The sequence below is a fragment of the Neodiprion lecontei genome, chromosome 4 (genome assembly GCF_021901455.1).
Source record: "Neodiprion lecontei isolate iyNeoLeco1 chromosome 4, iyNeoLeco1.1, whole genome shotgun sequence".
In the NCBI taxonomy this organism is placed as follows: domain Eukaryota; kingdom Metazoa; phylum Arthropoda; class Insecta; order Hymenoptera; family Diprionidae; genus Neodiprion; species Neodiprion lecontei.
Window position 1 is genome coordinate 24,249,398 of NC_060263.1, and position 22,756 is coordinate 24,272,153.

Here is a 22,756-nt window from a genome sequence, read left to right on the forward strand (position 1 = left end):
TTGAAATTCACAAAAATTAAAACAAAAACAAGTAATTTTGTCAGGGTGGCAGATAAAAATATGTGTGCCTAAATCTTTGAAATTCTCTGAAAATCTCTGAGCGTGTTTCGATCCCGCTATAATAAATCCCGTAAAATTGTGTCTTTCTTTAATACTGTCCTGAGGGAAAACATAGTATATATTAGTAAATAACACTATTAGCATTTTTAATTTTTTCATATCCAAAGTATTGTCTATTCAGACGGTTAGTTCGATTTGGATTTTTATGTAGTGAAGTACTGCTTAAATGCATTGAAAATACGAATTCATAAGAATAAAGCCAGTTCTTTTTTATCATTCATCCAAGATGTTTAATAGAATTAAATATTCGGAATAAATGAAAAGTATCATATTTGATGAATTTCGATACCAAATTTTTAATTCCTCTAGCTAATTACCAAAGGTAAAAATAATATAATTCAAACTTCCACATTAAGAGGCAAATTGCTTATTGTAATCAACAGTACCTCGTTGATCCTAACTATTGATTTGATATTTTCTAGAACAAGATTTTTTGCAGAAATTTGGTCAGTGTTTCATTGTACGACCTACCTCAGACTGGTGCTTTGTCTATTTTTGATACGGGTTTAATTAATACTCAAGTATATGTATATAAATGGTACTTATCGTTTCGCCCCAATGTTATCAATAAATGACGAGTGATAAGATTGAGTCGAAGATGCGTCAAGTGAAGATGGAATTATGATATTATTCTCAAAGTAAATAGCTAGTCAGATAATTCCAGCCAAATATTCTTTACTTTGAGTTTACTTTTTTCATATCGTATTTGTGCTTCTACGCCGGAACTAGATTATACCGCTGGCGCCTACGACTATGTGAACGGAATCTAAGCGTGCGGGTAACGTGATCTAGTTCCTCGGTAAGAAAACTGGCACGTTTCTTGTCTACAGAAGCATAAAATTGTTGCTATTCAGGTTACGCCTTATTACGCACTGCAGGAACTAAAATATTCCAATTACACTTCGAAACGCCCGCGTGTACATCGCTGTTATAAAGTTGTGATTATAATTCTAGGCATAAAATTTCTAAAGATACAGATCATAGATAGTCAAAAATAGGTATTCATATTATTTTACATTTTTTTTATCGCGGTTCATTTATGGCTATAATCCAGCATACGCTTTGTTTAACAGCATACTAGAAGAAGCAAACAACATTTTTCCTATGTTATTCTTATGGAAAATCGAAAAGTGCGATGAGCCACCCCTTAATATTAATATTATAATCTGAAATTTTGACTGGTGTCTTTGTATACCTAAATGAAACTTTCGAACCTGTTTGGAAGGATAAAAAATTTTTTTTTTCCAAATCACCCCTAATATGTATGTGTATAGGTTTGATTAGGTTTTATTAGTCTTAAATAGTCTTAAGTTAAATAGGTTCGTTAAATTCTATATCTGTAGTTCAACTTTACATAACCATAAATAAATTTTGCACCAGCCTCTAGGCTTAAGACGGGCACCTACGTTGGGTAGTTGGGCAAGGATACGAACCCAGACATCTTGCCAACTCACGATCGCATTCGCACAAACTTTGGCCCCACCCCCGCTTGTAATCTGTAATAAAACGATGATGACTAATTTATGCAATTTGCAAACGATTGCCGACCGCAGCTTTGTTCTTTTTATTGTCCGACGTAGACTCACCGCATATCGGTAGATAGCCGCGATAGCATTTCCACTTGTAATGAACGAGGTACACCGCCCACCAAGGCCAGTAGTCGGCTGCCTCGTAGCACCAATCGTGATACATACAACACCTGTGGATAAGAGAATTTTTTTTATGCCATATTCACCCGTTTCTTTTTCATTTATCTTTCGAAGGTGAGAAGCAGGAAATTCAACGCATCTGTATTGCTGTCGCGTATCACATTCCACCTCAGGCACGAAGCTTGTTAGTGGAAGCATCGTCCCTCTTCTCTTTAATCACGTCTCCCGCACGGTCGAGAAGCGAAAAGTTTCTCACAGTTTTTGACGAGAAAAACGTGCCGGCTGCAAATTTTCTATCGCTAGTAATACCGTAGGTACTGATTATACTAATTCGACAAATTTTTTTTAGCGTTGCGAGAATTTATTTTGATCGCCTAATTTTCAAACCGTTTCAGAACGAACAGTTTCCTCAATATCTATGCGGAAGTAAAAAGTATAGACTCGAGGTGAAATGTACTCGAAAGAGAAAATCGAGGAGTATTTATTTCCTCGTAGACTCACCTGTCAATACCGTCCACGGGATATCCTGATCCTGAAAAACCGCAGTAACATCCGTATTCGACGTAATCAAAGGGGTCACACACGGTTCCACAAGATAGCACGTTGTAGAGGTTCCAAAGGGCCCGCTTTGATCTTCCTAACTGGGACGAATTGTTTTCAGCTTCGGGATTGAATCTGAGAATATCGGTTTTCTTAATTTTATACATCGAGGCCTCAAGGACGAATGGGCTCAAGAACATCGGAATTGGATTGAAAATAAACAAGACACCAGAGTTTAAGTATTTTGAACAAACAATTGTAATTAAAAACCTTTTCTCTAGTTGTTCATCATGAAAATATAAAATTGCTGGTTCAATACGGCGGACAAGGAAAAACGACAAGAGGGAAAATTTTGAATAAATTCTATAAATTATTTCGGTGTGTATTAAGCTTGTGTAAAAATTGGCATTTGAATTGGAATTCGAACCCAGCCATCTGAGGAATGCGCTTGTATTTTTTACTCACTCGATCTCCGTTGTATTCAAGACGCTTCTTGATGCCGGGGCACTTTGTGTCTGCCAGGAAAAACCCGCGTGACGCTCCTTCGCGGCGTGAGTAGCTCCCGAGGATGTGCCCCATGGGTCACCCCCGTACCCCAGGGACACCGATTTCGACGATCCTGCAGGGCCGAATCCGGGCGGCCGGGAATTCGCCCGGTTCACCGGGACATAGAGGTCCACCCCTGAAACGGTGAAACAGCAACGAACCTTTGATAATTTTCTCGAATAAGCAAAGTTCTCTTTTCGAAGGTTAAAAATAGTGATGTTTTCTCTAATTATTTTATCATGCAACGAAAGAATTGTTCTATTCAAAGTTTACGAGTACGAAGGAACAGCGTTTGAACGATATTTCGTAAAATTTTCATGAAAGAATTTCGGAATTCAGTCGTTGAGAACTCGTTTTCGGAAACCCAGTTTTTTTTTTGCGGTGGACACGATCACTCATGCTAGCTTTGTTTGAAATAAAACAATCAAATATTTTCCGATAATTGAAATTTCAATTTTTGGTAGAATTTTAGGAAAAATTATTGCAAAATTATTGCCTGGTAAAGTAATTTGTGAGCGAAAAAATAAAAAAGCTTTCGTTCAATCACTAGCTATACTCACCTATTGACAAAAAATATTTGGTTTTTTGATTTCAGATAAAGCTAGCATGAGTTGTCGTGTCCAACGCAAAAATACCGTGTTTCCAAAAATCAGTTCTCAAGAATTAAATTTTCCAAATTTTTGGCATGAAAATTCAATGAAATGTCGTTCAAATACTGTTCTTTCATGTGCTCAAAGTTTGAATGAAACAATTCTTTTATTATGTTAAAAAAATAAAATAATTACAGACAACATGCTTTTTTTAACCTTTGAAACCCGCCTTGGAAGAAGAAAGTTAGCGGGGAAAAAAACGAGTTCTTTCAGCGTATAACTTTTACCGCGCGGCCAAGGGTCAAGAATTTCTGTTTGGCACAGCTACACTTGTGAAAATAAAAAAATCAAGTAAATACAAGTAATAGTAACTGGCGCACAGGTTGTTGTTCCACCTTGTCGTGAATTGCCCGCGAGAATCGTTCCTATTGTGTTTTTGTCGTTGTTTGTTCTTTTTTTTTCACCTACACTTGTTTTATTTTCCTTCACTCGGTTCCTCTTTTACCCTCATTCCTTAACTCCAGCAGGGAGAATCGACCGAAGGAATGCCGCGAGAATGTCGCTGATTGTTTATATAACGGGTTGACGCATCCCCTGAGTACGAAGGAAATTGTTTACAGTGTGAATCGCTGTAATAACACTGATAGTTAAACTGATAATAAAAATAAATATAAATCAGCCAGTCGTTGCGATTACGAAATTTTCTCAAGAAGAATACATTTCGAGGAGCACCCACGCAATTAGGCAAGGTCTTTAGGGTCGAGTCGCATAATAAATGTCAAGCGAATTTCTCTCTCAACGCTCTCTGAATCATTCGCAAAATTAAAGGATAACAGCCGAGATACTGCAAATTTTAATTATCGAAGAAAGCTCCGAGCGCTAATCAGCCCATCAAATTGCTGGAATTTGAGAGCATATTCTTAACACCGTATATATGTATATTAAAAGTATAAAGTCAAAAGAAAAACTTTCTTTCATCCGATACTCAATGCTGAAAGTCTTTGTCCGATCGGCAAACTTCCGGGTATTCGAAATCCACTCACGATCAGAGCTTCAATAACGTATACTTTGACACATATACATATGTACTCTAGTGTATACGTATAATATATGTGTATAACATGGGAATCTGAGTTTTTAGTTTTACATTCGAGTTTGCCTATGAATTGAGCTCAGAAATCGCACAGCCCTTTTCGCTATTTGATATCAGGAACCAGCGGCTGTAACACCTGCGTGTCATCTATGTTCCCAGCCAGCTGTAACGAAGGTTGTATCGCAACTTGGCCGGAATAGCGGTCAGCGCGTAGAGTAATTAGCGGTAACTGTATAATTTGTCACGGTCATTGTCATAAGATCTCTGGAAGTGCGTGAATCGTGGGAAATTTCGCGATTCGTTTCTGAAATGGTGCGTAAGCTGCAAGGTATAACGATGCTGATGAGAATTAAAAAAAAAAAAAAAGGGACAAGAAAAAGGATCATGTCTCAATTCGTAATCACTGCTGAAATTATAACAACAGTACGATTTTTGCAATATTTGTGACGGATTTCGGAGCCGCAGTCTACTTGCCGGACAAACAACAGTCTTTCTTTCTAATTTCAGGAAATTCCTAATTAACGCGGTACGAAAACAGCAAGGTGACCACGAACCGCCGCACGGGTATTTAATCTTACAAGTAGGCATATCGGGTCCGATAAAAACCGGAGTCTGCTTCGTCGGATTGAATCGCCAAGCACGGAAAATTCGGAAAGAAAGCAACGGGGGAAAAAGTCAAGAGTGTAACTGTATGACTTTATTTTCTACAGCGCGAACCGAGTGAAAGGAAATTTGAAACGTGCTGATTTCGTGTAAAAATTTTCTCCTCGCGAAACTTTTCCTAACCGAGTCATCGTTCAGGGCGGATGAATGGCTCGTTGACAAACTGGAACTACGATTGACAATATCGAAACTTTGACGGAGGATTGATCTTTTTTCAATCAAAGATTTGCCATTTCCCCTGATTCGGTTGCAGACTAGCTTACAAATAGTCAGGGTTCGTACGCACAAGGAAAACCTGAAAAACTCAGGGAATTTTGAGTCCGTCGAAGAAATATGAGCTCGTTCTTATACGTACAAAGTATTATAAACTACACTTGAAAATTTTGTTTAGACACACCACTAATTCATATATTCTTGATGTATATTACTAGATACCCGTATCGTGGGAACGTTTAGTATGATCAAGTGACTTACCAGCGATGAAAATAAATCCGAAAGCGATGAGGATCTTCATTTTGATAAAAAGTAGTGAAACTGTAATCAAATAATATGTCTTTGAAAATAATTATGTAGCAGAACTTGCGACGTCTTCACTCACAAACGCGTTTTCCTTGTTCGCCAATCTAATTCCTAGTTGATGTGTGAATTTCAGTTAGAGATCGACTGCCTTTTATACAAGATATTTTATTTTTTTTTATCCCCAACCTGATCTTTAACCTCCAACTGTAAATGTATTCTCGGTTGCTGATATGAACATAATTAATATCTCCAAACGTAATTAGTTTCAAATGCTGATCCGGGATATACGTCGATAATTAAAAAAAAAAAATATATCAAACACGTATCTTCTTTCTATGCTGATTGTGATAAAAACCGCCGCTGAATTTCTCTCCGAAAAATCGATTTTTCTAGATTTTTTGAAAATGTCATGCGTTCTTTTGATAGAACCAATTGGACATTATATCCACTATCAATAAAAGATAATACGCTTGCATCCCTTATTTTTTTGAGGGTGAACTTTAAGGGCAGTTCTTTTTACACCTTAAACGATCGAATCAGCACGTTCAAGAAATATGTCTCTAATGTTTTGCAATGTAGGTACTACAACGTCGGTGAAATGCACCTCGGGTGTTTTCCTTTAACAGTATACGGATATACATAATTTTTTATGTGTGTACATCTGTAGATGACTGATTTTATCGGAATGGGTTATTCCTTGTCTAAAAAATTAGTGATGAAGATTATTTTCACGATGAATTTTTGGCTGAACTCTGATACGCCAGTACTTATCTTACCCCACGTATTCGAAGAATTTACGTGTAGTATTTTTCCGGGTTCATAAGTCGATTAAAAATGGTTTTGATTATTTTATCACAAGTGTAGCGTACAGTACGACAAACATCATCTATACTATATAATGTGGTGAACTGATTAGAGGGTTTGAAGAACAACTTATGTGAACGTATTTTCTAATACAATCTACCACGCAGCGGATATGCGCATTTCGGTCTCTTCTTTTGACATCATATCAAATAACTTATTGTTGGTCCAAATCAGATTTGGCATACGATGGCATAGTAACAAAGTCGATATTTTGCTGAATCTGAAAGATAATTTTCCGAATTACAAGACTCTGTCACAGTGTTGAAACATGCTCGCACCTCTACAAGCCAATCACTGAGCGACAATTTCGGCCTTTTTAGAAAAATACCTTCAGGAATAAATCAAATTCTATCAATATCGTTTCATGTTTGCACCATGCCTTGAAAGAGGCCTGCCAAGTCTTACGCACCGATTTAATTTTTCATTTGGATTTCCATCAATGTACGAATTATTTTGTTCTTTATTTATGTTTTATTATCATTTGTAGTTGGGTAAGCTTAGGGTCAGCGTGACCCTAGCGTGGCAGCAATATGATTCCAGAGAGACGTGGAAGCTAAAGCTTAAGGTCACGTAGTACTCTTACCCTTACCGACCGAGCAAACTCACCTTTTCTTCCTCTCATTGCATCTTACTTTGTGACTGATGGAATGAAATATGTCTCTAATGTTTTGCAATGTAGGTACTACAACGTCGGTGAAATGCACCTCGGGTGTTTTCCTTTAACAGTATACGGATATACATAATTTTTTATGTGTGTACATCTGTAGATGACTGATTTTATCGGAATGGGTTATTCCTTGTCTAAAAAATTAGTGATGAAGATTATTTTCACGATGAATTTTTGGCTGAACTCTGATACGCCAGTACTTATCTTACCCCACGTATTCGAAGAATTTACGTGTAGTATTTTTCCGGGTTCATAAGTCGATTAAAAATGGTTTTGATTATTTTATCACAAGTGTAGCGTACAGTACGACAAACATCATCTATACTATATAATGTGGTGAACTGATTAGAGGGTTTGAAGAACAACTTATGTGAACGTATTTTCTAATACAATCTACCACGCAGCGGATATGCGCATTTCGGTCTCTTCTTTTGACATCATATCAAATAACTTATTGTTGGTCCAAATCAGATTTGGCATACGATGGCATAGTAACAATGTCGATATTTTGCTGAATCTGAAAGATAATTTTCCGAATTACAAGACTCTGTCACAGTGTTGAAACATGCTCGCACCTCTACAAGCCAATCACTGAGCGACAATTTCGGCCTTTTTAGAAAAATACCTTCAGGAATAAATCAAATTCTATCAATATCGTTTCATGTTTGCACCATGCCTTGAAAGAGGCCTGCCAAGTCTTACGCACCGATTTAATTTTTCATTTGGATTTCCATCAATGTACGAATTATTTTTTTCTTTATTTATGTTTTATTATCATTTGTAGTTGGGTAAGCTTAGGGTCAGCGTGAACCTAGCGTGGCAGCAATATGATTCCAGAGAGATGTGGAAGCTAAAGTTTAAGGTCACGTAGTACTCTTACCCTTACCGACCGAGCAAACTCACCTTTTCTTCCTCTCATTGCATCTTACTTTGTGACTGATGGAATGAAATATGTCTCTAATGTTTTGCAATGTAGGTACTACAACGTCGGTGAAATGCACCTCGGGTGTTTTCCTTTAACAGTATACGGATATACATAATTTTTTATGTGTGTACATCTGTAGATGACTGATTTTATCGGAATGGGTTATTCCTTGTCTAAAAAATTAGTGATGAAGATTATTTTCACGATGAATTTTTGGCTGAACTCTGATACGCCAGTACTTATCTTACCCCACGTATTCGAAGAATTTACGTGTAGTATTTTTCCGGGTTCATAAGTCGATTAAAAATGGTTTTGATTATTTTATCACAAGTGTAGCGTACAGTACGACAAACATCATCTATACTATATAATGTGGTGAACTGATTAGAGGGTTTGAAGAACAACTTATGTGAACGTATTTTCTAATACAATCTACCACGCAGCGGATATGCGCATTTCGGTCTCTTCTTTTGACATCATATCAAATAACTTATTGTTGGTCCAAATCAGATTTGGCATACGATGGCATAGTAACAATGTCGATATTTTGCTGAATCTGAAAGATAATTTTCCGAATTACAAGACTCTGTCACAGTGTTGAAACATGCTCGCACCTCTACAAGCCAATCACTGAGCGACAATTTCGGCCTTTTTAGAAAAATACCTTCAGGAATAAATCAAATTCTATCAATATCGTTTCATGTTTGCACCATGCCTTGAAAGAGGCCTGCCAAGTCTTACGCACCGATTTAATTTTTCATTTGGATTTCCATCAATGTACGAATTATTTTTTTCTTTATTTATGTTTTATTATCATTTGTAGTTGGGTAAGCTTAGGGTCAGCGTGAACCTAGCGTGGCAGCAATATGATTCCAGAGAGATGTGGAAGCTAAAGTTTAAGGTCACGTAGTACTCTTACCCTTACCGACCGAGCAAACTCACCTTTTCTTCCTCTCATTGCATTTTACTTTGTGACTGATGGAATGAAAATGTATCCCACGAAGCATGCTGTTCTGCGTCATACGAATTTTCTCACATCAAAGTAATTGCTTCAAAGTAATTGCCAAGTGGTCAGACTCATAATAAGTAGAATAATTTTTTACGATTATCTGACAGGCAACTCTTATTTCGTGAAAAAATATACCTTATAAACTTTTCACACGTTCGTTTCAGATCACGTTCAAATTCTTCCTTATTCACCATCCCGACTGTTTTAACAACTACGCTCTTAAAACCCTAAAAGTGAAGGCATCATTGTTTAACACAGCGAAGCCATACTCGGTGCTATTTTTATGCCTCGAAATTATTATATAGATAAAATAATCGATATTCATCGATTTATTTCTTACATTAGCGAGCTTTTCAACACTGGCTTTGCGTTTTTTTATACACATCATATGTCACGCAGTTGACGTATTGTTTACGAAATTCACCACGTTACGATGGAGTAGTAAGAAGGAGATAACACTCAAGCAGCGCTCGGCTCAAAAGTTGGTCGGGTTTTTCCGGCAACGTAACAGAAATTGTCAAGGTGTGATGTAACCGCCTCTTCCGCACTCTGCCCCCTTCCCTCTATGATCTTACGATTTGCCGTTTGTCACTTTTACTTCGGATTTAATGTCGATTGAGGTTGTAAAAGCAATTACTCAGTTTTCACTCACTTAAAATGCTTATTTTACGAATTTACGGAGTATATTTATAGCACGAAGGTTTATAGGTTACGATACCTTCTTTTTTCACATTTTATAGCGAAAATTTTGCTTTTTCAACAAGAGGCGCTCGTATCGCATTCAGACAATTCTTCTTACGTTACCTCAAAACTGGGGACAAGTTTTATTGCAGAATATTGTCTCTTTCCTACTAATCCGTGGTTCAGCCTAATATGCCATATTGTATATAGTTCAGGCGTACGTCATATATCTAGTCTTAAAGATCTAAAAGTGGTTGAAAATTCTTGATCGAACAAACAATTTCTACAATGTTAGAAATGTTAGAACTGGTATATTTCAACTCTCAGTGCATCGATCGTATTGATATAGGGCCTAAATGAAAGCTCTAAAAATCTAAAAGGATAAGAAACTTGTCTGATGTCGAATTTCATCGTGAGAGGGGAGGAATATGTGATAAAATTCTCGCTGGATAGGCCAAAGGCTTATGTTCGCGGTAAAAGACAAAAGTTCGTCGGCTCGCGCGCGCTTATGTTTTTTTTTAACGAACTTAGCGCGATCGGCGATCGCCGATCTTGATTTTTCATACTTTCAAATACATACACACGGTTCGTTCATACATATCGTACGTAGTAAAATTTTATCACGCAGCCTTACGTATATTGTTACTTAGTGTTGTGAATGACTTCGACCGCGTTAGACTGGCAAAACCTAATTATAGGTATTTATGTCGATTATACAATACAGTAACAGATCATTCGAATTATCGCTTCTGATCTTTACTACATGACTAGGGAACGGAGACGCGCGCGCTGCTCGCTCAAAGGGTATGAAAACAATAAATCGGATATGAAAAGGATATATCAGTGAAATAATTTTTGGATATAACGAGATTCGACTGTGTATTGTGCAATAAAAAAGTGCATTCGTCATTGTACCATTGTGTATTGTGTATTTTTATATTATACCATATTGGTCATCGCAGTGTTCGCGATGTGCGACTTTGAATTATTTCGACGATATGAACTGTTTCTTGGTATATATAAAGATACACAATACACAATGGTACAATGACGAATGCACTTTTTTATTGCACACAATGCACGATCGAATCTCGTTATATCCAAAAATTATTTCACTGATATAACCTTTTCGTATCCGATATATTCTTTTCAGAGCCTTTGAGCTAGGATTCGTAATTAACGACTCCGAAAATCCCTGGATACCAAATCCAAGTCCATCGAACCCGAAGAGAAATGGTAAAAAATTACACATATACTTTGTTTCAACTGAAGCATAGGTGATTGGCAAGCTGATAGAGAGACTCCGAAAACGGAATTCTCGTATATCGTCATTTCGACGAAAGCTTAGACCACACACGTACATACGCAACTGTCAAACTGACAGCGGGGCTCTTAGAAGTTGATTATTATTATAAATATTTATATTTCAAGTATAAGACTCGAGCTGCCATCTAGGAAAGCGACGATAAGCTTATTGCAGAAATCGATAAATGTCTTCGCCTGAGCTTTAAGTCCCGCACCATCGGTAACAGAGCATGGTCAAAGCATTACTCGGGTGCTTGTAAATTGATTTTTCAAAATAAATAATTCTTATCACTTTGCATGCTTATCTTTGCTCGGGTTTCTGTCCCCAAAGTTTATTCACATTTTAAAACTTCGAGTGATTGACAGCAGAAAAAAATTATCTGAATACCGTTATCTTTTAAAAAGCATACCAGTTCTCAAAATTAAATGAAAAGGAACACGAAGCGCTAATATAAGATATTTTATAGGCGTAATAACGGTAGAAAAAGAGAACAATCATCCTAAATTGATGAAACAATTACAGCTTTGGATTTTCATGAACATTGTAATAATTTTTCTGCATATATGTGATACTTGTTTCCAGTATTTTACCATATCTCATTACCACTATGCCTTCCTGAAATTTGGAACATATTTGTATATACAGTCAATATGTCCATGGCTTCGAACCGTTCGTGATATAATTACATCTGATGTGGGTAATAAAGTGGTGGTACGGTGCGATGGAAATAATCTGAGTTTATATATCCACGTTATGGCGATCGTTACTGCAGCAGCAAAATGCATCGAGCAAGATTAGAAGCCATGTGTTACATCGCGTAAATATGATTGCGCATAAATCCTCCTCCGTCATAATTTCGTTTCTGATGTTGAGGAGAGTAATATTTGGCCATGAATCCGGCGGAACAGATGGCCTGAAATTTGGTATAAATACGAAGAAGTCCGGCACCGAGCCACACATAAAATATTATGAACGCGCTTGATTCACCAGGTCAGTGACAGGAAGAACTTTTCTAAGTCAGCAGACGTTGTCGGGTCGAATTACAGTGAAAAAAACTAGTTTGTAACATGTCTGTTGTTTACATCCAGTTAACAGTTCGTTAGATGCTTCTACGCCGTAGTTTACACGTTGTGAAAGTCGCAGCGTCAGGGCAGCAAAGAAATGGGTCACGTAATACTTTTTCCTTCCTCTATCGGACTCTCAATTCTTTGTAATCGTACTTCACAGACTTTGGAGTAACATCAGAACTGTTCAACTTTTTGCTGTATTGACTTGAACATAAACACTTTTAGAAATTGTCGGTCCATCGCAATGAACTGAAGGTTCTAGGTGATTAAGGTTTATTCCGAAACTCTTTTCGATTGCGACAATTCTTTTTTTGTTAAAAATATTCATGGAAATAAGTGGTAGAAAAGTCCAATTCTTAGTTTGATTGAAATTTGAAACACCGTAACGCAGAATAGACAGCTGAATCGATTGTGGAAAGTGGACGTTCAGATAACTTCGTACCTTTGAATGACATACAAATTCATCACCATGACGTGAAATAATTTTTCGTTTTATTATCGCTTAACCTCCTAAAATTTTTTACAGAAAGATGTATATGTATACGATTCTATTTTGATAAACAGATAGACAGTAAATCACGACCAGCCGCGTAACGCTCATGTAAATCCGTCAATTTGATCTCAAAGTAACCGAAGCAAATTGCATATCTCACCGAATCGTGGGTAATGAGAAATGCCAAAAATAATATTGGCAAATGGCAAGCCAGAACACTCTGACGCATCTGAGTAGACTAGAGAAGCGAAAACGAAGAAGAAGGAAAAAAGTAACCATATCTTACGCGTAAATTAGGAATGCAAAATCGAAGAAGAGGACATAACGGAGCGATAAACGAGAGCTTGGACAAGTCGGAGGATCATAAGTTACACGGCGAGAACTCCGATTCTGCGAAGGAATACGAGGAGCCACGTGCAAGCCCACAGTTCCGTCGTTGGGCTAATCACATATGGAACGTGTCCAACAACGTTACGAACAGACTGCGAGAACTGGTGGGTAACAACCGGGGCTCTAATACCACGAGGCGTAACTGTATCGCGGAAGAGAGCCGTCGGGATGAAAGCAACGTGGCTAACGGAAGCAACGGCTGGACCACATCCAGTGGTTTCACCGAACCGACAAACCGAATTAACGAGAATGCCTCCAGCAGACGGCCCCATCGTCAAAACGGCAAAAACCACGGGAGAAGTAAATCGTCGAAAGCCAAGAGCCGCAGGTATGGTAACAGACTCGATCACGTGACGGAGGATCACCGGATGCACCAGGTAATTGGGAATAGAGTTGAGTCGGTACCGTTAGCCACGTATCCTCCAGTTTTAATACTGCCCAGGATTCATCGAGGAACCGATGTCCATCAGATTCAGACCGGCTTCTACCGGTCAAGACATGACGTGTTAAAGTGCCGTCATGTGCACGGTGATGACTCCGCTAATGCAGCCCGATGGTACCGGCACTATCATCATGCCGATAAACGATGGGGCTACGAAGAGTCTCGTAACGGTGAGGACTACTCGTGCTTATTGGAGCGTCATGAAATACCGGAGAACCTAGGCTCCTTGACTAATGAACCAAAGACTCGACGAGCCAAGAGAAAATCTGTAAGAAACTCTCACGAAGAGATGAGAAGTCAGCCTGTCGACTGCGATACTAGCATGTCAAAACGACTCGGTACTCGTGGCAGTGATTTTGTTGTTGGAAAAAATTGCGGGGTCGAAAACGTGCAGCTCAACTCGAGCCACTGTTCAAAGCCCAGTAGGCATGCCAAACATAAGAAGGTCGTTTGGGACCTGCAACTCTCCGATATAACGTCTCAGGATCCCAGTTCAGAGGGCCCATCGAAGGCTGCTCTGTTCGCGAAGCCATCCGAGCATTCCGTCACTTTGAACATCGAAGCGACCAAATCGAGGGCTTACGGAATCGCTGACGATGAAGTACCCTTGAAAGGCAACAACGCCTTAAGAGATAAGGTCCCAATACTTTCTATAAATGAAAGTGCAGCGATTAAGGATTTCGATAGCTTCGACAGCACTGAGAGATCTCGTTGCATGGACGTTGAAGAGACGATAACTAACGATCGCCAAAAGCCAAACGATGACATCGTGAGGTGGCCTTCGGAAACGGAAAACAGTTTTGACTCCCTCCTGCGAAATCTGCGTGCTCGTATGGATACACTGGCAAATGTTCATTCTGTGGACAGTGCTGGACAGAGTTCAACGGAATTGGAAACGAAGAAAGACGAGTCCAGCTTCACGAAAGGATCGTGTATCGTTGCTTCTTGTTTGGCAGGAACTTACCTGCATCCGTATTTAGAAAATAGACACAATATTAAAGTAGCCGACTACTCAATTGAGGCGAATGAAGACGCACGTCCATCATTTTCTGACAGGATTCACGATATATGGCGAGACGGTGGAACAAGGGTGTGGAGAAGCCCTACACGCGAAACGTCGCCGAGGTACGATGTGAAATCGGAAAAGGATTTGTTTTCAAAATTATCGGTCGCAGGGCTAAACCAGCAGCCTATATTTCGGCAATATTTTACGGGGTATAATAATGCCGTAACACTGACTCAAATTTTGGAAGAACTGATTGACTCGAGGTCGAAGAGTAATACTGCTTCTGCTCCGGGAGTCTTTGAGGAATCGAAACCACCGTCGAGATTCTGTCGGAAGCAATCTAGAACATGTCTGGTGGATATTGGCGTTCAAATAGCGACCGTCATGTCGAACACATCCTCCCAGGACCCAAGATCGAACTCAAGGCATCGTTTTTTTCACAAGCAAGCATCTCGTGCTGGAACCAGAAGAACTGTTGAGCCTCGAACATCTAAACTCCGCATTGAAACGCCGAGACCCTTGCAAGTCTTTTCCGGCCACAGCATAATCCCCATTTCGTCTGTACAATTTATGCCAGTTGTTGCTCAAGCTCTCACAGATCCGCTTGGGTTTCAATCACCGCTACAGCGGGAACATTCCGTAATCATCGATAATCCTGTAGTTCAGGAAAGGAGTCAAACTTTAGTGATGGACTATTGTGCAAAATATTCGCCTACAGAATGCCGGGTGGCGAGAGAATCACCTTTCGCCATGCAGGGTCAACGCTTGACTTCATCTTGTATGAAAAATTCGAATTCAGTCGGAATGGATCGAGAATCCATTGACCAACGGGAACATCTTTTGTCTCTGGTACTCGAGCAAGAATGGCAACGCAGTGCAAGAGTTCCAAGACAAGATGAAAAATCTAACTCTATACCTGTTCGACATCGGGAATCCGAATCCACAAAAGCCAGATCAAGTGCCTTGGCTGAAGACGGATCTGTAACGAAGAGTAGCCGTTCGTGGTGGTCGAAAAAGCTCAGCTTCTATAAAAACAGTAAATTGAAGGTGAAGATAGCGTCGTTTCTGAAATACTTGACCAAAAGCGGTGCCAACGATAAAGATCACACGAAGAAACATTCTTCGAATCCGGTTACCCATGACACTGTCTCTGCAGCAGCAACTAATAATGTAGCTCCCAAACCGCCCGTCAGAGTCAAGCGAAAAAACCTGGGTGCCAATCGTAAGTCGAGCAAATCAATACAGTGGGAATCGAATGACAAGATTGAGTCATTTTTAATGACGGATAACCGGCGTTCAATGAAGGGTACTTTGCATCGTCCGGCTGGTAGGAAACCCACCGTGAGTTGTGGTACCAATACTAGACACAAAAAATTTCGAAAAACAAGTTCCAGGGAGTTCGGAAAGACAACATCATCGACACGTAAGGAACACATGGTCAGACCAAGGGCATTCCGAGTTTCTCGGCAACTTTGCACTGATCCTTTTAATGCGCTAAAAAATTATGCTGAGGTGACGGTGACATCGGAAACCATTCAAGACCCTAAACAGAAATCCGTCTGTTCTTCAACCACCGGCAGACTGGGTTCGACCGATCCTTTACTTTCTCCTGAGGGAAATTCCGAACCGTTGAATAACCCTGCCGAGAAGGCGAAGGAAAAATTTAAAGTGACCCGCAGTTTGTCATCAAAAATTCCTTTGGCCACTAGACTGGTGAACACGTCAACCGTTTCCGGTAGCCGACCAAGTACAGCTCCAATTCTCGACAACAAATCGCGTAATTTCTCGCCGCCGAATGGTTTTGGCAATGATTTAAAAACTGGGAAGCTCTTTGACGGAATTTCTGGTTATCAGGACACCGGGCAGAAAATGCTCTTCAAACACAATAGATCTTCTCTACTACGGGCCAATACCAGTATGCTGAAAAGGTCCGCATTTGGAGTTCCTGCTAAGTCAAGAAAGAGGTCGAGAGATAAAGACGTGGTGAGGCAACCAATTTTAAATGCCTTAAGAAGTTCCCATGCAATTACCAACGCTGAACCTCAGAAGTTATTCCCGGTGAACGAGATTCAAAGTACGAAAATTGATCTGCAGGGGAAGCAATTGGAATGTAACAATGATGATATAAAATCAGAAAGCTTGTCAGATTTAGAAGAAACTAAGATGGGAAACTATTCAGAACTGCCTACTGAGCCAATGTGTTCAGAACACACGAACGAAGAAATTGTCGAAAAAGAACCTGAATGTAAGGCTTGTGAAGATTCCCACAAAGAGACGAAAGGACTAACAAATGGAAGGAAATTTGCAAATTGTCTCACTCCATCGTCGAAACTGGAGCCTAGTCGAGAGAAAAATACAAATTCTTTCCATAACGTTAGTCACATAACTAAAAACCTGGAAAGCTCAAACGACAAACAACAATCACTCAAAATCAGAGGTATCTCACCGTCAGAAGTGACAGAAAATTGTTTTAATATTGATGATGCGAAAGAAATATCATTTGTGAATTTTCAAGCAAATAAATTCCGACACGATAAGAGTTTCGTATCGATGGGTGGAAAAAAAACTTGGGAATCTCCTTCGGCGCTACGACGTGAGAAAGAGAATGAGACGAAGTCAGAAGAAAGCGAGAATTTAGCAGGGCGACTATTCGGGTGTGAAGATTTCAACAGCGCATTAGTTAGCATCTCGGAATCTAAGGAAACGTCGTATGAAATTTGTCATTTTGGTTCGAAGTCTTTACCCATTGACTATTTCTTTGACGAAGACGAAGCGCGAATTTCTTTTGCTCGCGAATTTGAAATATGCGGCGTGGAAAGTAAGGTAAATGGCAAAAAGTCGCAGTCTAAACTCGTCTATTCAAATGTTGGCACAGCGGCAAAAAAGTTATTCAAACATTCTGACATGCATGAAAAGAAACCTGCGTCTTGGAACAAGAAAATAAGTACGATCGGTAGGTCAAAGAAAATATTTTCGTCTGGCTTGGTTAGTAAAGTGCAAAATCCAATAGTCCAAATTAAGAAATCTGGAAAAGTTGAGCCGAAAGCGACTGGCAAGAGCCCAAAGATTATTCCTCGAGTGACTTACCAGAAAAGTAGCAAAAAGGGAGAAGGCCAAGTGCGGAAGTCGAAATTTAAGAAGCGAAATGGCGGTTCTAAAGAGGTTTCAGAATTCATAACCAGCGTTCTAGATACCGTGTTAAGTAGAGTGGTTGAAGAAAACCGAAAGGTGAATTCAAGCACAATTTCGTCAGCAAAAAATCGTCAACATATTCTTCTGGTTGATTCTGTGGAACCCGAAATCAGTCGAAGCATCTACTCTACTGTTGAGAGTAAAATTGATACGAAATTCTCTCCGTCTTTTCCAGCAAAACCAGAGGAAAGACCGACAGATTCATTCTGCCAGAAACAAGCAGATTCTGAACTGAAACGAGCACAGCAACATCCGGTCTTGACAATTGGGTCGAACGTGTTGTTAGACGTGACTAACGAAGGGCAAACGGATTGGGAAAGAATACGATTGTCTAAAAAGTTCTCCACGGTGAGCGAACCGCTGCCGGAAAGTGAGGCCAGTGAATTGTGCGTACTTTCGACGGTAACAAGTGCAGATGATGGAGGTGAGATAAGGGTAACCCACACCGACGAAGACGGGACACTCGATAACTCTCAGATCAGTCATCGCGACAATGAGACAAGGATTATTACTAGGCCGTTGAAAATAGATACCGAAGCGGATTGTCATTCGACTCAATCGATTAACGCATTTGAATTCGGAGAGGCTGCGGACAGACAGGAGAAACTTCGTTCGTCAATGTTCAACGTCCATCTCGGGACCTGGGTAGAGTTTCGAAAATTGGAAGGACGGGGTTGCGCAGGATGGATGCAGGAAAACGGGAAATTATCGCGAGCAGAAAGTACATCGATTCGGGTGACGGACGACGAGAATAGTTCGACGAGCAGCCACAGCAGGAGAAATGTCAAGATCGATAACAAAGTACTGGAGGAAAAGGTCAAGTGTAGCTTGGAGAAAGGCGTCCCTCTAAAGACGATCACAATCACGGATCCTTCCATCATTAGGCCCAGCAGTAGTTCGGACAGTAGCGCCAATTTGACAGTGGACGAGAAAGTGCAGGGTAAAGATCTGCACCATGAAAACTCCTTGAAAATGCTCTGTGATTATCAAGGCATGTCACTGGGCGTCAAGAGCGAAGGACAAACCTTGCAGACGACTCGACTTAGTCACAGAAATCCGGACACCTGTATGGATACTGGTAAGGAGACGTTAATTTTAGAAATTCCATCGAAGACGAGAAATTTTGGGCCAGACGTTGTGGAAAATATTGTGATAATAGGTAATAGGGAAAGCAGAGTTGTGGAACAGCATGATTCCGTTCTGAGCTTCAAATTGAAGAAAAAACGTTTGCGACCGAGGGGTACGTTGATACCGAGGTACAAAAGCAGCCTTGTAGGTTCACCGGTGAGAAACTCCGTGCCTCGGAAACAGAAATATGGCAAAAGCACAAAATTGACTTACAAAACAAATCTAGTCGTAGATAACGAAGTGAAATAGACTGGCAGCAATTATATAACGTCCCGTGATACGATAGGAATTAATTTACTTCAGCATTTAGTTATACTTAAATTTTTATGTATATTTATATTTATTATCTTTATATTTATTATAGGATTTTGCAATCGGTGTAACCACGTTTTTCACGCGTTTTGTACTACGAATTTATCATTTTATGATTGAATATTAACTTTCATAGAGTATAATCTGTGAACAATTATCAATGAGAAATGATTGATAGAAATTTCTTCAAATACCGATTTATATAAACCTGATTGTCACTATTTTATTGAGTGAAAAGAAAAAAAAGGAAACTACGGAAGCAAATAAAATTTTGAAACATATTTCGGACCCGATTGAAAAAAATGGTGTAACCTCTTTTTAACATAAAAATTACAACTACAACCTTTTTCAAATTCTTTACAATTTCGATTCTATTATATTGACTTTAAATTTATATACCTTCGTCATTATGAGTTGTGAAATTTTCAAATATCAGCTAAAGGTTATTGAATGAGACGAGATTTCAACATAAAATTAAACACCATCGTATCTTGGAGGTGTTTTTGGCTGCAGCAGACAAATCTTTCACTGTATCGACATGGTATTTATTTAAACAGCTAGTAACGACTTTCCACCTAAACCGAATGACAGTACTTACTTGATGTACGACCTGCTGGAAACCAATAAATTTCGAAACAGCCTGAAAGGTCTCTTTGGACTCGAGAAGAGGCGATTGTAACTTTATTTCGCATACAACAATTTATTACAGTGCTGCTGAGTAAGCTTTATCCCTATTTGACAAGAATATGACATTTAATTTATAACAAACTAAACACCTTTGTTCAAAAACTTAGAAATTACCCAATTTGTAGATATTTCTTAGATAGTTCGTGGCATCAATATATGTAAAAAAAAAAAAAAAAAATAGAATACTATTTAGATAATTTCTTAAGACACAAGTGAAGATTGTTAATTTATTTGTGCGACGATACTTCCAAAATTGCATACATTTCAACGTTGTAAAAATCTTGCCATTTTATTTCAATTTTCTCTCTTTGTCGTTCACGAAAATTTTAAAAACATCTGATTTCGCATAAATTTTTTAACCAAACGTCATGCGAGCATTCGCTGCCGGTAAAAAGAGACTCGATGAGGAAAAGGCTTCAGGCATTTGCCGCTGGGTGACACTACGAAGTTCGCCTTTGCGTTATCGAAGTTCGCACGGAGACAGAAATCCGCGAGCGATTCGCTCGCGTTTCGCGAGGGACGAGGAGCTACATCCAACTCGGTGATTACGTACTTGACTGGCAGTGGGATGTTGTTTCATATGCTACGTATTTATTCACAGCACATCACCATGCCCCGTATTTATCTGGGTTATCATTTCAAGTCTGACCGAGGCGTTATCTATTTCGTTACATTTAAAAAAAAATTCAGTAATAAAATATCTGATTATACAACCTCGTTAGACATACTGACCAAATTTAAAACGATCACGATGCGAAATAATCTTAGATTTCAATTCTTTTCAAAGTATTTTGAGCCGAATTAAACGTAGCACGTGCTTGTATAATTTTGCATAAGACATTTAAATTTTGCAGGTCTAATTTCCTGTATGCGTTACGCTGCAAATACTGTATACTATACATATGGATTATAGTTTCGAGTGCTCGATCGTTTCGAACAAACGCTTCTTGATGTTTGAGGGATTTTAAATAGATTGTTGATGCGTCAAATTCGCCACAGTTAGCACGATCGCAATTAACGATAACTCGTTCGCAAGCACTCTACCTATACGTGTGTCACGATCAGGGCATGAACCGTTGGACGAAAATACTTGTTTCAAGCCAGGAAATGTTCTAATAATAGCCGGCGACTTCATGTCCCGCAAACTATTTAAAAAATGACATACAAAAGCTAAATTAAAAGGTAAGTTCAGGATAAAAATAATTGGAAGCATTGAATCATCCATAAGTTCGATAGATATTTAGTGTCAATTAAGTACGTCAGATGGGATTTTATCGAAATTTGCGTACTTTGTTGAAAAAGAGTGTCTTTTGCGCTGGGTTATCGAACGTGAAACTTATACTAGATAGCTTATTAATATCCTGGTGATAATAATTCGGGTAGTCAAATGAAATGTACTGAGAATATGTGACTTACTGTTTGCATAACAACGATAATAATGACGGTTAAATCGTAAAACTTATCCCAAGTTTTAGAGCTGTGAGTAGATTATAGAATAATTACTTTTGCTTTCGTGTTACCGCTTTACCTGAATTTAATTTAATTCAATTTTCATTTGAACTACAACATTATTTCTTTAAATTTAAATTCACGAAAACAATAAAAACGAATCGAAAGATCGACCTGTTATGGTACTAGGCTTAAAATTTATGAAAAACGCAATACTCTTCAGGACTTTTTTCGCAAAAAAATTAAACCAGACTATCGCAATGAAGAAAAAATATTATTGTTTACGGTTTTAAACAATAGGCGATTTTGAGAAAATAAAATAACTGCATATTCTTAGGAAAAAGCTATAAATCAAGATGGAAAAAATCTAGTGAAAAATTGTTTCAACATCTTTTTTCGTTCTCGAGTTATATTTATTTGAAAAGTAGAAGCAGGAAATTTTTCGAAAATCTATTACTGAAAAACGAATTGAGATATGAAATGTCGAGAAAATTGGAAATTCTCCTTTCGATTGGCAAAATGAAATTAAACGATATAAAGCAAGTAAAAAATTCGGACCCCAAATTTCGTCCGATTAGATAAAAGACGTCCCCTATCTTGAGTAATTTTTTATTTTTTTTGTTTATTAATCTTCATCCATCACCTAGAATTATTTAAAGTTTGTTTTTTTTTGGTAACAAAGAAACAGAATTCGTTGCTACGAAAATTCAAATTTTCAACGACATTTTCATCAAATCAACGTTCTTGTAACAAGTGTGAAAAAAAAAAATTGCTCATTCGTCGCAGTGTAAAATGTAGGCGTTACATTTACATATTACCGGTGACCGTCATTCACGCTATACGAAATTTGCGAACACTTCCATGAGACCTTCAACCTACATTAGCAAGAGGCGACGTTACGCGAACACGTGGCGGCAGATCACATGCAGCCATTCAGCAGTACAAGGTATTATACGTACGTATGTACCTACAAGCATCCGCAGCGTTCGCCGGAATCGCTCTCATTTAAGCGGTACTGCAGCATATGAGCAGCAGTGTCACGGGCTCATTAGGATAGGCAAATTGACGTGACATTGTTCAACAAGGATGTATCTTTCCCGTTTATGTAACCACCGACACTTAGCACTTTGCATATACGGTTGTATAACACCACGAATGATTACGAGCACTTGTAATACGTTATTATTCGCTGTGAGCCGCCGCTTGGAAGGGAGTAGGGATGATAAAACCGATTCCGATTCTACCCGAGAATCGATTCTGTGGTCAAAAAATTCGATTCTTTAGATTCGATTCCCAGTTATCAGAATCGATCTAGAATCGATTCTTAGCGATCGGAGGATGAACGGAGTTTGATAAAAATTGCTACTACAAAGTTTTTATGATAGCTGGTTGCGAATCCACTGTCAGTTAGGAAAAAA

The 22,756-nt window shown here is 38.8% G+C and overlaps 2 protein-coding genes across 7 annotated transcripts in view; one reads left to right on the forward strand and one right to left on the reverse strand.

Moving 5' to 3' along the window:
- Positions 1 to 22,756, forward strand: part of LOC107225845 — a 135,035-nt gene that overhangs the window by 110,652 nt on the left and 1,627 nt on the right. For 2 of the 3 annotated variants that reach the window (XM_046738265.1, XM_046738266.1), the window contains one exon: positions 17,938 to 19,173. In XM_046738265.1, the coding sequence (XP_046594221.1) occupies positions 18,381 to 19,139 (759 nt within the window). In that variant the 5' untranslated portion in view covers positions 17,938 to 18,380 and the 3' untranslated portion in view covers positions 19,140 to 19,173. Of the gene's footprint in view, positions 1 to 17,937; positions 19,174 to 22,756 lie in introns of those variants that run through there. The other variant, XM_046738267.1, reaches the window with a different exon arrangement.
- Positions 1,158 to 22,502, reverse strand: LOC107225842 (phospholipase A2 Scol/Pla-like). Of its 4 annotated transcripts, XM_015666438.2 has the most exons (6): positions 22,306 to 22,502; positions 5,676 to 5,735; positions 2,775 to 2,991; positions 2,271 to 2,444; positions 1,707 to 1,819; positions 1,158 to 1,616 (listed from the first exon to the last, which is right to left on the reverse strand). In XM_015666438.2, exons 1-6 carry the CDS (start codon positions 22,313 to 22,315, stop codon positions 1,510 to 1,512), a joined length of 681 nt encoding a protein of 226 aa, XP_015521924.2. In that variant the 5' UTR covers positions 22,316 to 22,502; the 3' UTR covers positions 1,158 to 1,509. The 4 variants fall into 4 exon arrangements, with proteins under 4 accessions (XP_015521924.2, XP_046594225.1, XP_046594226.1 ...); XM_046738269.1 differs by lacking the exon at positions 5,676 to 5,735 and having other exon boundaries at positions 22,310 to 22,502; XM_046738270.1 differs by lacking the exon at positions 5,676 to 5,735.

Excerpts from the sequence above, each read along its gene's own strand:
- LOC107225842 (XM_015666438.2), bottom strand. Across the intron at positions 2,992-5,675 it reads CGGATTTATTTTCATCGCTG|GGGTGGACCTCTATGTCCCG; the intron begins GTAAGTCACTTG and ends TCACCGTTTCAG. Across the intron at positions 2,445-2,774 it reads TTGAATACAACGGAGATCGA|ATTCAATCCCGAAGCTGAAA; the intron begins GTGAGTAAAAAA and ends CGATATTCTCAG.